Source organism: Ostrinia nubilalis, chromosome 12 (genome assembly GCF_963855985.1).
Source record: "Ostrinia nubilalis chromosome 12, ilOstNubi1.1, whole genome shotgun sequence".
In the NCBI taxonomy this organism is placed as follows: Eukaryota; Metazoa; Arthropoda; class Insecta; order Lepidoptera; family Crambidae; genus Ostrinia; species Ostrinia nubilalis.
The window spans coordinates 1,562,735-1,576,333 of NC_087099.1; the positions used below are offsets into that span (position 1 = coordinate 1,562,735).

Below are 13,599 nucleotides of genomic sequence, written 5' to 3' on the forward strand. Positions count from 1 at the left end.
GCTTTATTTCGCGATATCGCGGGAATTAATTAAGGCAACTGCGTGAAGCACCGACCGCGGTAAAAGCGCAGACTTTCAAACAAATTGTTTATTAAACAGAACAGGGATTCTCAATCTTTGGTAATGACAACCTATTTGGAGTATCAAAGGTCCTTTGCTTAAATGTTCACTTTTTAGGGCGAGGGACCCACGGCGACTTTTTAGCATCGCTACTAACGCGCGTTAGTCTCATTCGCAACGCACTACAGAAGTGATGCCAACGCGCTACTAACGCGCTACAGCAGCGCGACTGCATCGCTACAAAAAGTCGCCGTGGGCGAGGGCCCTTATTCGTAGAAAAAACATCCGTAACCCTTACCCGACATGGGGTACACTGAAAACAAGTGTCGTGGCCTTCGTCACTGGGCTACGGAATATGCCGTTGCAGTGGGCATCCTGATTATGAGTAGGTGGCACTGCTCAGTTAATTTTATTCTTGTTTTTGTTTTTTTAATGTTTCTTTCTTGCTTTCTTAAAATAAACATTGCTTCAAAGTTTTTTGTGTTCTTTAATCAAAAAGTACTCCTTTTTGATCTGTAACATGCACTTAAAACTATAAAATAATTAGCTCTATCAACATATGATTTGCAATTTAAGTTTATAGGTTTTTAAATTGAAAAAAGCAACTATTAGGTCCGTGTAACATAAGTAAATATGAATTTTTCTCAAGCACTTTTTTAAGGGACTGTTAACTCAAACTTTGAGAACCACATGCTTAGGTCATAAATCCTCTTGACAACAGGCGGCGTGAAAATTTGGCATCACTAGAAAGGATATTAATTATTAATTAATTAACTCCACCTAAAAGGAACAACTAAAGTTTTGATATACTGTCTGGTGCGGGACTAATAATGATTAATGATTGCGAAAGGGGAGAGGCTCTTGCCAATAAGGTTTAATTTGTATTGTTTTGAGTGCGATATGTAACAAAAATTCACAGTTTTTGCTATTATTCATTTGGTGCTGGTGCAAGTTGCTGCCAACGTCCTTAAAGAAAAAATCCTGAAAGAATCTTATTCCTAAGTAGTTACGGGGAATGCAAATGACAGTCTGTTTGGGACATTGCAGGCTTGAATGAACCTAATTCTCATTTCCTATGAGAAAATTATGATTCACGAAACCATATTTTTTTAAAGGTACGTTTGAGTCAGTGCAATTGTATCGTTTGATGCTTTGGCAGCTTTTAAAGTCTTGATACCACGCCGTTGACAGAACAACGTTTTTACAACCCATTTAAAAACTGTAATATGTAGTAGGTATCGTAGGTACTACATTTATTTTTGTGCATCGTCTTTTAGGGTGTTAAGAAATTAAAATTTCAGTACTCAGTAACTATAATGGCCTCATTATTAGATGCGAATACGGAGGACTTCGTTTCTACGCCCTTTTCTTTCCTCGAACTTGTGAATGTTGAGCAGGTTAGCCACGACTTCAGGATCGCCGGGTAGCTATGTGAAAATAATGTACATTTAATGCTTCAATCACACCAACGCATGCAGATCGCCATCGCCGGCGCGATCACGGCGCGATCATAGGCCAATGACAGGTCGTGAGAACTTTCATTTGTAGCGTGACCTGTCATTGGGCTATGATCGCGCCGGCGATGGCAATCTGCACGCGTTGGTGTGGTTGAAGCTTTAGTGGAATATATCCTATCGTTATTAAATGCTGTCAACACTAAAAATTTTAAAACTTAGACACACTATGGGCTTTTATCATCATCATCATCATTACAGCCATAAGACGTCCACTGCTGAACATAGGCCTCCCCCAATGATTTGAAAAAAGAAAGCAAAATATAAATGTATGAATGTTGTTGATACTTTACTTCATTCTTTTCAACGCATTTCAATTCAGGTCCTACTTTGAACATACACAACCTCTGTCTGTAGTGTTTTACCTGCAAATTCAAATAATAAAAATCTTTGAATGTTTTGAATCAAAGAATATTAAACGTTTAAAGAAATTACACCACTAATTATGAATCTTCTTACGTATGAATTTCTTATATCCTTGCTGGATGGCACGCGTTCAAATCTGTCGGCATACTATTACAAAAATATGAATTAAAACTATTAAAACTATTAATAACAGCAATCGTTATAGTCTAATATCAATGAAAAGTTTTTCACTTTTGGATGTTAGATATCTTCAAAAAGGGAAAGGAAAAGTTAAATAAATAAACCAACGTAGAGAAGAATATTATCATTATTACAATCATCTTACCGTATTAGAAATGACTAAAATACTCATGTTAATAACAAACAAATACAAATGCATGTCTAATGTCTCAATCACTCACTATCACTGAGTATTTGGATTCTGATGAACCTATGTCATAAAGGTATTAAGGCGAAACTCCACTGTAAACTTAACATAGTATAAATTATGAAGCTACTAATGTTTTTTGTTAAAATAATTCAATAGTCAGTCTTTGTTTGAAAGTTATTCGTATTAATTTTATTTGGAAAACTATAAATATGTCTCACGAACGATCTGGCGACTCCTGGAGTAGTAACTAGGTGCGCAAACCACCGGGCCAGGTGGCCGATAAACAATGCCCGTTCATCGCTTGTTATGTTGTGGGAAAGAAGGTTTATCATGTCGAGAATTGATAATATCCATTCATAATTGATTAATTCCTATCAAAGATTATCGTCATATAAAGCTTTGATTTTAATTTTTGCCCTTCTACTCGTGTAGCACAGTAGGTAGTTTAAGATGGGCTGATAATAAATGATCGTGAAGATTCTATTTCCTTTCTCCAATTTCTTTTCATTGTTTAGTTAATCAGTTGGGAAATTACCAACCGTTTCCTCATACGACTTCGGCCATTTTGTATTTGTAGCGGTTTCCCGCTCTTTTTGCGTTTGACAGAGGTCCACGAAATGGCGTCTCGCCGACATCAAAGCTTACCAATGTAACCGAATATTTGGAATTACGGAGGCGACGCAAAGGGAATAACTAATAGGCTTCCTGATATCCCAGTGATGTACTTGATAAGAGAATAACCAAGTTTTGTATTACATTCTGCCCTTGAAAAAATGAGGACAGTGTATTGTTCGCGTGTATTTAAGGAAAGAGGGTAGTAAAAGAACGAAGAAAAAAGTATTTTTTATCCAGATTAGTGATTTCAGCACGGGGAACAAGTGAATGAAATGACATGCGAGTTACAGTGAAATTTAATTGTACCTATGTGTAAACTTTCTATTTCTATAACCTTACTTTAAATAAGTTAGGTAAGTAATTTGTGCAATACAACAATTTAATATCATACGTGCATCGTGCAGAAAAAAAAACTATGAGAATCTTTTTTAAAAATTGATTACTGGTCATAGGTTTTTGAAAACCGATAAGAAACCGGTTTTTCTAGAGACGTACTAGTCCCAACTCTATCTTATTTCGTAATGAGAATATTATATTGAGCACCTACGGCTAAACGTTTTTATCTTCGATTTTATTGCGAGCGGAATAGAAACGAGATTGCAACGTGCTCGTTACGGCTAAGCTCCCGAGTTATGTTTTATTGATGGCCGGGGTATCCGCTGGTTTTCTTTCATGATGTTAGTGGTGGATACTGTAATTTTAATTTTAGTATATGCTTTACCCAGCGGCCACAATTTTCCCCCTATGAAAATACTCTTAGGTCTGTTTTTATGGAATCAAATTCAAGTTTGATTCATAGATACAATCAAGTTATTTTAAATCATATATTTGCAATTATGAATTAAACCAAATAATTTTCAGGAAATAATGAAGTGGGTGTGTTGAATTGTGATCGTGGGCGTTTTACAAAATAAATAAGTCATTGTTTCACAAATACTTTACTAAGCAAAATATATAAAACACATAGTAATATTTAAAAGAAATTCATGTTATTTCTTCATCTACAGTTTACCAGTATGAGAAAGGATCCACGGGACATAGTGCGCTACGTTGGCCAAGTACAAAGTACGGCTGTGGCAGGAGTAGCAATCGTTATCTAGCATGATGTAGGAAGCTATACCAACTAGCACGTTGTCCTTCACCATGGGGCTGCCTGAATCACCCTGAAAATGATGATTACCGGTTAACACACCATTTGTTGAATCCAATTCGGCTGGGCAGCGTTTAAAATACAACAGTCTCAAGACAAAAGTCTTTGACCAGTGTGTGTGGCCAGTGATGACATACGGATCTGAGACGTGGTCGCTTACTATGGGCCTCATAAGAAGGTTACTCACGGCCAAAGGTCGATGGAACGTGCTATTCTCGGAGTTTCCAATCAGATAAATAATCAGCAATCGGGAGATCCGCAGGGAAACCAAAGTGACCAATATGGCCCGCAGAATTGCTAAACTCAAGTAGGTAATAATAAATAAATAATAATAATAAATATCCTTGGACATTTTACACTACGCTTCTAGTCCCAAACTAAGCAAAGCTTGTACTATGGGTACTAGACAGCGGATATAAACACACTAAATACTTTTTTTTTGTAAATACAAATGTACATATTAGGTAGTATACATTGTAACACCCAGACCCGTCACAGAAATTAAAATTCATCATTTTAATTTCTTCCCGGCCGGGAATCGAACCCGGGACCTCTCGGCGTAATAGTAGTCCGTTCTGAACCACTCAATACACCAAACGGCCGAAGTGCCAGTGGGTGGGGCACATTATAGATCGCAGATCTGAGCTGGCCCCTAACTTCCCTTAAGAAGTGGCTTAAAGTATGCGTGGATGATATAATATAGGTCGTACAAAATCAATTTTAAAATATATTGCTATACTCACGTAGCCAGCTCCTACTAGATTCTCAACACGCCTGGCGCAGATCGTGGTCTCATCCAACCAAGACATGAAGGGGGCCACGCTCCAATACATAGAGCCAAAGTACCTTGCATAGCAAGTACTCGTCGAGTACCCATTTACGTCGATCTTCATGAGCTGTTTTGATAGCTTTCCAGTCTGTAACATTAAAATAATGTAAATTTCAATAAAAAAATAACTCATAAAACTCATTTATTTTTGCAAGTAGCTTTTAAACTTTTACTTTATTAATAGAAGCTTAGGTAAAGTATCTGTAAGAACGGGCCTTTCCCCACTTAGACAAACGGTCTGAACCGTCTGTGAACAGTCATTAGTACTCCTATGAATGTATTTATTTTTTACTAATAAGTTGTCAAATAAAGATTTTTCTTTCTTTCTTTCTACTGCTACTGGCATAATATCTCTTTAGACCAAGGCCGCTCAACTCCAGGCCCGCGGGCCACAGCACAGAGTGGCCCCCAAAAGAATTTTAAGTGGCCCGCGCATATATAGTTTGAAAAAAAAACGCACCAAATAAAAAATCCCGCCGAGCACAGTACAAACTTTAAGACCTCTCTGAAGTTAGCTGTCAAAAATGTAGGTGGCCCGTCGTTAACGACTGAATCCACCGTTTGGCCCGACTTTTCAAAAGGTTGGGCAGCCTTGCTTTAGACAGACCACGACAAAGGACCGTCCGTGTAAGTGGGAACATGCCTTAACTGTTAATGTCTGATGGGTTTGTAAGATGTTTTAGTGAATTTGCTTGTCTTACATTACGGATATGGGTACATACCTCATCAAGGCCTACTCCTACGAACACATATTTAGAATCATCTTCAAGTTCATATTTTTCGTCGGGCAGTTCCAAAGGCTGTATCCTGTCGCTGAACTTCAAAGGTTTTACTAGCCTTATCAGAGCAATGTCGTTTACAATAGCAAATCCTAAATCTGTATACTGAGGGTGGACGACGATCTCTTCGATAAATACTGGAACACTGTTTTCAAGTGTATGACTTCCGACAAATGTCACATGTTGTTCATAATGGCCATATCTGTAAAATAAACCATTGAGTTGTTGAGCGGCTATTCTAGTTCAATAAAGTCCTAGTATCACTGCGACCGTTATCGATCTATTGAAAAATAAACCATGCTGTTACTTCTTTATTGCAATTTTATTTGCATTTTAACAATAAATAAATAACGTACTAGTAGACACAGATAATTTGTTACTTTAAACTTGTTCTTTTTCTTTTACCTATATTGTAACTATGAAAATCATAACATATGGGCTAATGATGGTGACGACTCTTACCCGTGAGGTAGGACGCAATGGGCAGCGGTGACTAGCCATTCTTCAGAAATGATGGCGGCCCCACACCCTTCTAGAATGGCGAAGTACGGGTGCTCGGTAATATCAGCTGGAGCTCCGTACGCTATGCGTGGCACTTGGGCCCCAATGTCATCCAATTCTCTAGAACGTTCTGAAAACAGATATCAGGTGTGAAAAGATCATTCCTGCGGGCTTAAATGAGACCTAATTTTATTATCATCTTACATCAGATGTGATGTGAAGTGATTGGGTGATGAGATCAGGACATTTGGTGTCCACCGCAGAAGGAAGAGCCTCCCTAATTTACCAGAACCCAATGGAGGATTTTCCTATGTAGCTTTTAAAGACAATCTCTTGTGTTAGTTTCCAAAGATAATGTAAGAGCTATGCAGAATTCCAGATGTCTCAAAGAGTTAGGTATGAGAGAGATAATGGTAAGATGTACTTAAGAGATACCACATAATGAAACATTATTATAATTATTCACTTACCTTGATGGAGCAGAAGGTTTTGAAGTGGAGGCCACAAACTGGCAAGCACAGCGTAGGACGTCCACCCGCAACCTCATAAAGATATCAGGAAGGCGCTGGATGCAGGACCAATTGGTCATTATGGAAATCAATGGGAGAGGCCTATGTTCAGCAGTGGACGTCTTATGGCTGAAATGATGATCACTTACCTTGTATAAAAGACAATGTATTCGTGATAACTGGCACCAACATGCTAAATAGCATTTGCAACAGTAAGAATCCCACATATGCTAGCATTTTGGTTTCTGAATTCTCTTTCTGTTCATACGTTACGATTCTGAGTAGCTTTGTTTTTACCGCTCACATTTTTATATCTAAGTGGATTGTAAAAGGATGGGTTCACATGGTTTACAAATGATTTTTATAGAAATAAAACGTACTCAATAATTGTCAAAACTCTACAATGCATGTCGAATGTTGATATGCATCACATCAAATCGATGTTTTCAATTGTTCTCTACATAATAATTATGAAAGTATAGCTTCGTGACGTCGTTTTTAAGTACCTAAAATGCGAAAATTTTGAATAATTTCATAGCTTTAAAAACGAGTAATAATTTTATAGCTTTAAAAGTTCATCTCAACATTATTTGAAGGAACTTTATTTATATTACGTTATTTCTAGTTTTCTGGAACACTATGTACGCTCATCTTTATATTATCTACAAAGGATTCCTAAAGAAATTATTTGTGTTTTTGTATGTAAGTAAACACAATTTTTATTTGTTTTAAATAATTAGAATAATTGTTTTAAATACTTGGAATTCCAGATGTTACTGATTAGAGTTTTAAGTACTTTCACGTGAATTTATATCTATAGGTATTTCAGTCTTCTTTTACACATTTTCCTTCAATGCATTATTCATCCAAAATTTTAAAAATTTATGACGGTTTATTAAGCCACCAAAATACAAGTAGGTACTTGTTTGCGACATTATTAGATTATGGTTGGCTAATAATGAATAGTGGCGGATAACTTCCCTAAACTAACTTTTCATCTTTGCAAAGAACGGATAGTTCTTACATCAGCACCGGGTAATATATGCGCGAACTAACCTTCTTTGTCCGGGGTCTCTGAAATAAGTTATAACTTTTATCGAACCTTTATACGGCGTGCTGACGTGTTGGTTTCATTTTTTACTACTTCCTACAATAACTTATCGTTTTGTAGACCGTATTTTTTATCCATATTTATTTTTGTACCGCTGAAATTGTTGCACAGTAAACTCTGGTGAGCCTTGTGACGTCAATGAAATTATGATCAGTATGGAGATCGCATTTTTGAATTCATAATTATTGCTATTTTTAGACGGTATTAATCATTGCTTAACTAGGTTTGGTTTTCACATTGTAGGTAATGACGTAACATTTAAATCTGTTCCTGAGACCTTTTTTATAATCTATTTTTACCAAGAAATTGGCTCCATGCTTACTAATATTCTGAGGATTATTTAATTTTTGGTAATGACATTGACCGGTAATTGAGAAGAAACCAAGCTTTATCTATTTATATTAGTTCTGGCTAATAAAAGCTCATTCAAAAGGGACGGAAACTATCATGGCCACTACATTCCATTCTCATCTCAACGAATCAACTTTCCTTTTAAAAGTAACTTAAATTAGGGTAAATATTTCTATATTATACGATGTCGGCGAAACTATCGTTAATTTCGTTCCCCATTTTGACCACTTCACCTGAAATATGGAATGTGTAAAGGTATTTTGTTATTGATTTGTATTTGGCATTGATATTTAGTGGCACGTGTAAGCCCTCACACGTGATTTGCCCATTGAAAATGCTTCGTTAGTCACTATGGATGTTGCTCCGAAACTTTAGCAATATGTGTTAGGAATTAATTAAAGCTATGCCTTAAGGTCTAATTTTGTTACAACGTACCTACTTAATGCTAGGAAACAGTGTAATTTGAATAAATTCTAAAAACATTTTACGCTTTTTGAAAAAAAAAAAGATGACTTTTCATGATGATCACAAGTCAAAAGTGGCTCCAAAAACATTTTGTTTTAAACACAAGGACAATAATTTGTGCATACGGTTTATAGTATGAACGCTAGGAGCATCCTATACATTTGGAATTCAGACTATGGATCTATTAGTTACTGTCGCTCATGCCAGCAAGTGTCTAGTCAGGTGTAAGATGAGCGAGGATAGATAGAGGATATCTAGACATAGTTGACAAATCAATAATTAACTTTTTTTTTAAAATATAACCGACTTCAAATGCGTGAACACAAAAAAAACTATAAAAATTAAAAAAATTTGATAATACCTATTCAACAAAAAAAATAATCGTTCAAATTGGTTCATAATCGGCGGAGATATTGCGTATAAAAAAGTTCATCCCCAATTTTCCACCCTTGGGGGTGAAATATTTTCTTCAAATTCGCATGAAACCACCCTTTTAATAATACCTATTCAACAAAAAAATTATCGTTCAAATTGGTTTATAATCGGCGGAGATATTGCGTATAAAAAAGTTCATCCCCAATTTTCCACCCTTGGGGGTTGTTTTTTTTATTATTAAATTTAAATGGGACCACCCTTGAGGTATTACCTATACGCCGAAAAAAGATTTGTTCAAATCGGTTCATAATTGACGGAGTTATCGCGTAACAAACATAGAAAAAAAAAACATACGGGTCGAATTGAGAACCTCCTCCTTTTTTTGAAGTCGGTTGAAAAGGGTTTGGCGAATCATGAAAAACTAAGTGAGGACTGAAACAAAAATCATCATTTGCTAACTAATACGGTTGGTAGCGGCCTGCATCCAGCGCCTTCCTGCTACCTTTATCAGGTTATCGGTCCACCTTGTGGGTGGACGTCCCACGCTGCGTTTTCCGGTACGCGGCCTCCATTCCAGAACCTTGCTGCCCTATCGGCCGTCAGTTCTGCGTACTATGTGCCCTGCCAACTGCCACTTCAGCTTGCTAATCCGTCGGGCTATGTCAGCGACTTTAGTTCGTTTACGGATCTCCTCATTTCTGATTCGATCTAGTAAAGCAAAACATAATATTATTGTATAAAAATACGTAAAACATAATAATATACAAAACAATTGACCGGACCAACCGAGACGCCCATTCCATTAAATCCTACGTTATGTCCTCCATATGGAATTATTCGATGATAGCATTCAAACAAACCTTTTTTCGAATTACAAACCTTTGCTTAGAACATTTGGCTGGAATATCCCGATTTATTGTAAACATCGGTCCGCTGGCCTTGTGCCTATGAGGATAGAGTTCAAGTTGGCGTAAGGAGATTACGTTAAAATGACTTTGACCCTCATTGATTGGGAACGCAAAATCTCATTTCCTTCGGGATGTAGGCATGGTATATTATCTACAGCGGAACCTCGCGGTACAGTCTCGGTAATAAATGATCTGCTTTGTAATATTGGGGATTGGTTCAATAAGTTTCCAACGACTTTGAAAATGAAGCCGATTATCTGCCTAATATTGATACTAAAAAGTGATAGTACTATAACACTTAATAATAGATTAAGATCGTGGTTCATGATCCACATAGTATTATCATCATCATTTCAGCCACAGGACATCCACATGATTTCCATAATTAACAGTTGGTCGTTGCCATATTTTAATTGATTTCGATGATTTCAAGAGGTAATATTATGCTCATTATTGCTCATATTACTGGATGTCTTAGATCACTTTACTATTTTTTTATTATTTTGCTCTACCTAAAAATGTACCTATGTTTGGTTCCAGAATTTCTCTACCGGGACCAACTTGACAACGATAACTTCTCAAATAATTCTCCTACAACATTCTAGTGGCAATTCAGTAATCTAGTGCAGAAAACTATAGAGATAGTGCGCGGGCGCCGCTGGAATTGATTGCCGTTGTGAGTCCGCAGCATACTGAGTGCAAAGAGTAATGCAACACAGAGAAATTAGGTATTTTCATTTTCCAGATTCCTTGCCTCGAATAATCAATCAGTAGATTCAGTAGGATGTGCTGATTTACATAACTGAAGGTATGCATGCACGTCATGTTAATAGTGTGTTTACGTCTTAGTAGATGTAGGTAGGATGTCCCCTGGTGTCCTTTGCAAATCACAAATTTGAATATGGCTGCATTTTCTGGATATTCTTTTTACAATCTCTTTTGTGTCTCAACCACGTCCAGTAGTGGACTGCTAATTCAATTGGCTGAAATGATGATGCCATCATCATCATTTCAGCTATTACTAGTTATAAACTTTTCAGTACATTTAAAATTTATGGTCTGGCACTGTTTAAGTTTTTCCCTAGATGCTTAGGCAAAAGAAAAAATAGCAGGTAAAGTGTACCTAAATTGATCAAATTGTGAGATGTATTCTCTATCAATATCTGCTCTGTGACCGCGAAAGCTTTCGGCGAGTGTTCTTTTAGAAAAGCTCTTCTTATGCAAGACACGTCGGGCACGAATTTACAGGCAATTCATTCGAAATTGGATTATTAGGCATTGATCTTTTTAAAATTTCCAACTTAGACCTGATACTCACTAGAGGAAAGATGCTACTTTGTTATTGTAAAATTTCATGATTATTTTTTTAAAGTTTTTTCGTAAAGGAATAACAAACACCCATCTTAAAAGAAAATCGCATTTACAACAACATTGTGATTCTTTTTTGTATTGCAATAAAACATTTTTCTTGCAAGAAATTGTACTGATTTTTATCTTATAATATATCACTGTACCATGTACTTTTGAGAAAGTATGTACCTAAAAAAGTATCTTGGTTAGTATTAGTTAAGTAATAAAATTAAAACTTCCAGTACTATGCGTTATTCTCGACCCTCTGTCCAAAATTTCCAATTCAGCTGAACGAGAAAATAAATGTCCAATGATACGATTAGACGGGCCAAGAATTTTGATTCAATGTTATTTTAACTCAATAAAGTTTGAGTAGTGACCTCTAGGTTTGCATCAGTCATCATCAAATAGTAAGAGGATGATGATTTTACTTGTTCGTAAAAATAGAGAACGTATCAAAATTTGGGTTTAATCGTAGAAAACAATAACTGATCGGATTGTTTATAATGCTTTTAATATAAACTGAAGAATTGACAATTAATACCTATGTCTGTAAGGTTCTAGAGTCAAAGGGACTCGTAATATTATTTTCAGCGTCGCAAAAAGTTTACGGCACTTTCCATAAAAATGTATAATATATGAAAAAGTGCACATGGTGTTGAAATTGAGGTTCACGCCCGTATTCACAAATATTACTATGATGTCTCACAGTGCGCGTGGACGCACAGGGTGACACACGAATCAATCACAGAGCTCTCTCTATTCAACTCTCAATTTTAATTTGCAACGTTCAATTTGCTGCTTCACTAAAGCAAGCATCGTTTGTGAATACGGGCATCAGTCTTAGGAGACTTCATGTGTGACGTTTGTTTATGGCACCCTGCAACTCTGTGTAAATGAAGCAAGCTTCTATCGTCAGCACTGCCGCAAATGAAATTGTGAATTTTCAACTCGAGTATTAAATTATAAAAGTTGACAAGTCTCTCACGGGCACAGTACTCGTGCTCGTGGCATAAGGCGCACACTCGAGGTGCGCGAGATTTCGCCAAACAACCGCCATCGTGGATCTAGAGACAACTTTTAATTAAATACTAATGCTGTTCGTAAGGAAATTTACAATTAAAGCAGGGATGCGAGGTGCCGTGTAATATCGATATCGATTTATGTTTATTTGATGTAGGGTTCAATGTAATTCAAGTACCTACGATAGTGACGAGCTTTTTTTCTTAGTTTTAATGTAGAAAAGTACTGTAAGTTTATCATCTTTTCATTATATCGAAAAAAATTACAAAACAATATTTAGTGTGCTATGATTATGAACGACGTTCCTTACATTTTGGTCGAATCTATGGTAACTTTATGTATGAACCAGCTGATTTGCTCTCACCACTGATCCCTTACTAGAAGTTGTCCATAATCTTTATGGCATTAAATTCGCGTTATGTACCAATTATATGGCATACAAGCTTAAATAAATAAATAAATCTTGAGTAGGAAATTTAAAAAAAAAGGAAATTTGAAATAAAAAAAAAAATACGCAATTATTTTTTTCATTCAAAACTGACGAAGTCTGAGCAAATCTAGTTCGCATCTCAACTACATTTATGAAAATACTCAGCCCTTTCCTTCAGATGAGAAGCGTGAAAGTTATGTTGAAGGATTCGACATCAGGATAGCTGAATAATGAAAAGGGTAGGACCGGACCTCCCTCAGCAGTCCGCATGTTATATTTTATAGGCATAGATCAAAACTGACGTTTCTGTGTCAGCAAAATGTTAATTCTAGGCTATGTTACGTACAAATGTGAACTTTCTATGTTTTTATGTACGGAATGATGTTTGAACTTGTTTGTAATCTTTAACTTCATGTGGGGTGTAATAACTGACGTCATCATCCTAGTATCAGCCTAAATAGTGTGCCTTCCCTAACACATAATCAATATTCATGTTTGGATATTCAGGTTTAATTAAGGCTGCATGTAGTAACATGCTTAGGAACAAATACCTACTCAAAATATTTTTCAGCATATTTGCCCCTCCTACAAATCGAATCTAGAGTCTCTAAAATCTGAATCTAGGGCTGTGATCTCAGTTACTATAGTGGATATGAAAGAAAACGATGTTGTCAAATTAAAATACACTAATTTATCTTACAATCTATTGGCCATTTCGATATTAACCATTAATAAGAGCAACAAGAGGTCATGTGCCTAGGCTTTTTAAGGGCTCATAGACCCCTTACAGTCACATCTACATTAACAATTAATTAGCAATAGAATTAATTAATCACTTCTTCTCAACAAGCATAACGTTCGCTCGTTACCATCTTTACGATCGCCCAATTTTA

General features: G+C 36.3%; 1 protein-coding gene across 1 annotated transcript; it reads right to left on the reverse strand.

Moving 5' to 3' along the window:
* Nucleotides 1–3,926: 3,926 nt before the first annotated feature.
* LOC135076635 (trypsin-3-like) lies at nt 3,927–6,885 on the reverse strand. The gene is made up of 5 exons (XM_063971058.1): nt 6,843–6,885; nt 6,146–6,314; nt 5,627–5,741; nt 4,819–4,992; nt 3,927–4,088 (listed from the first exon to the last, which is right to left on the reverse strand). The coding sequence occupies exons 1-5, from the start codon at nt 6,883–6,885 to the stop codon at nt 3,927–3,929; spliced, it is 663 nt and encodes a 220-aa protein (XP_063827128.1).
* Nucleotides 6,886–13,599: the final 6,714 nt, after the last annotated feature.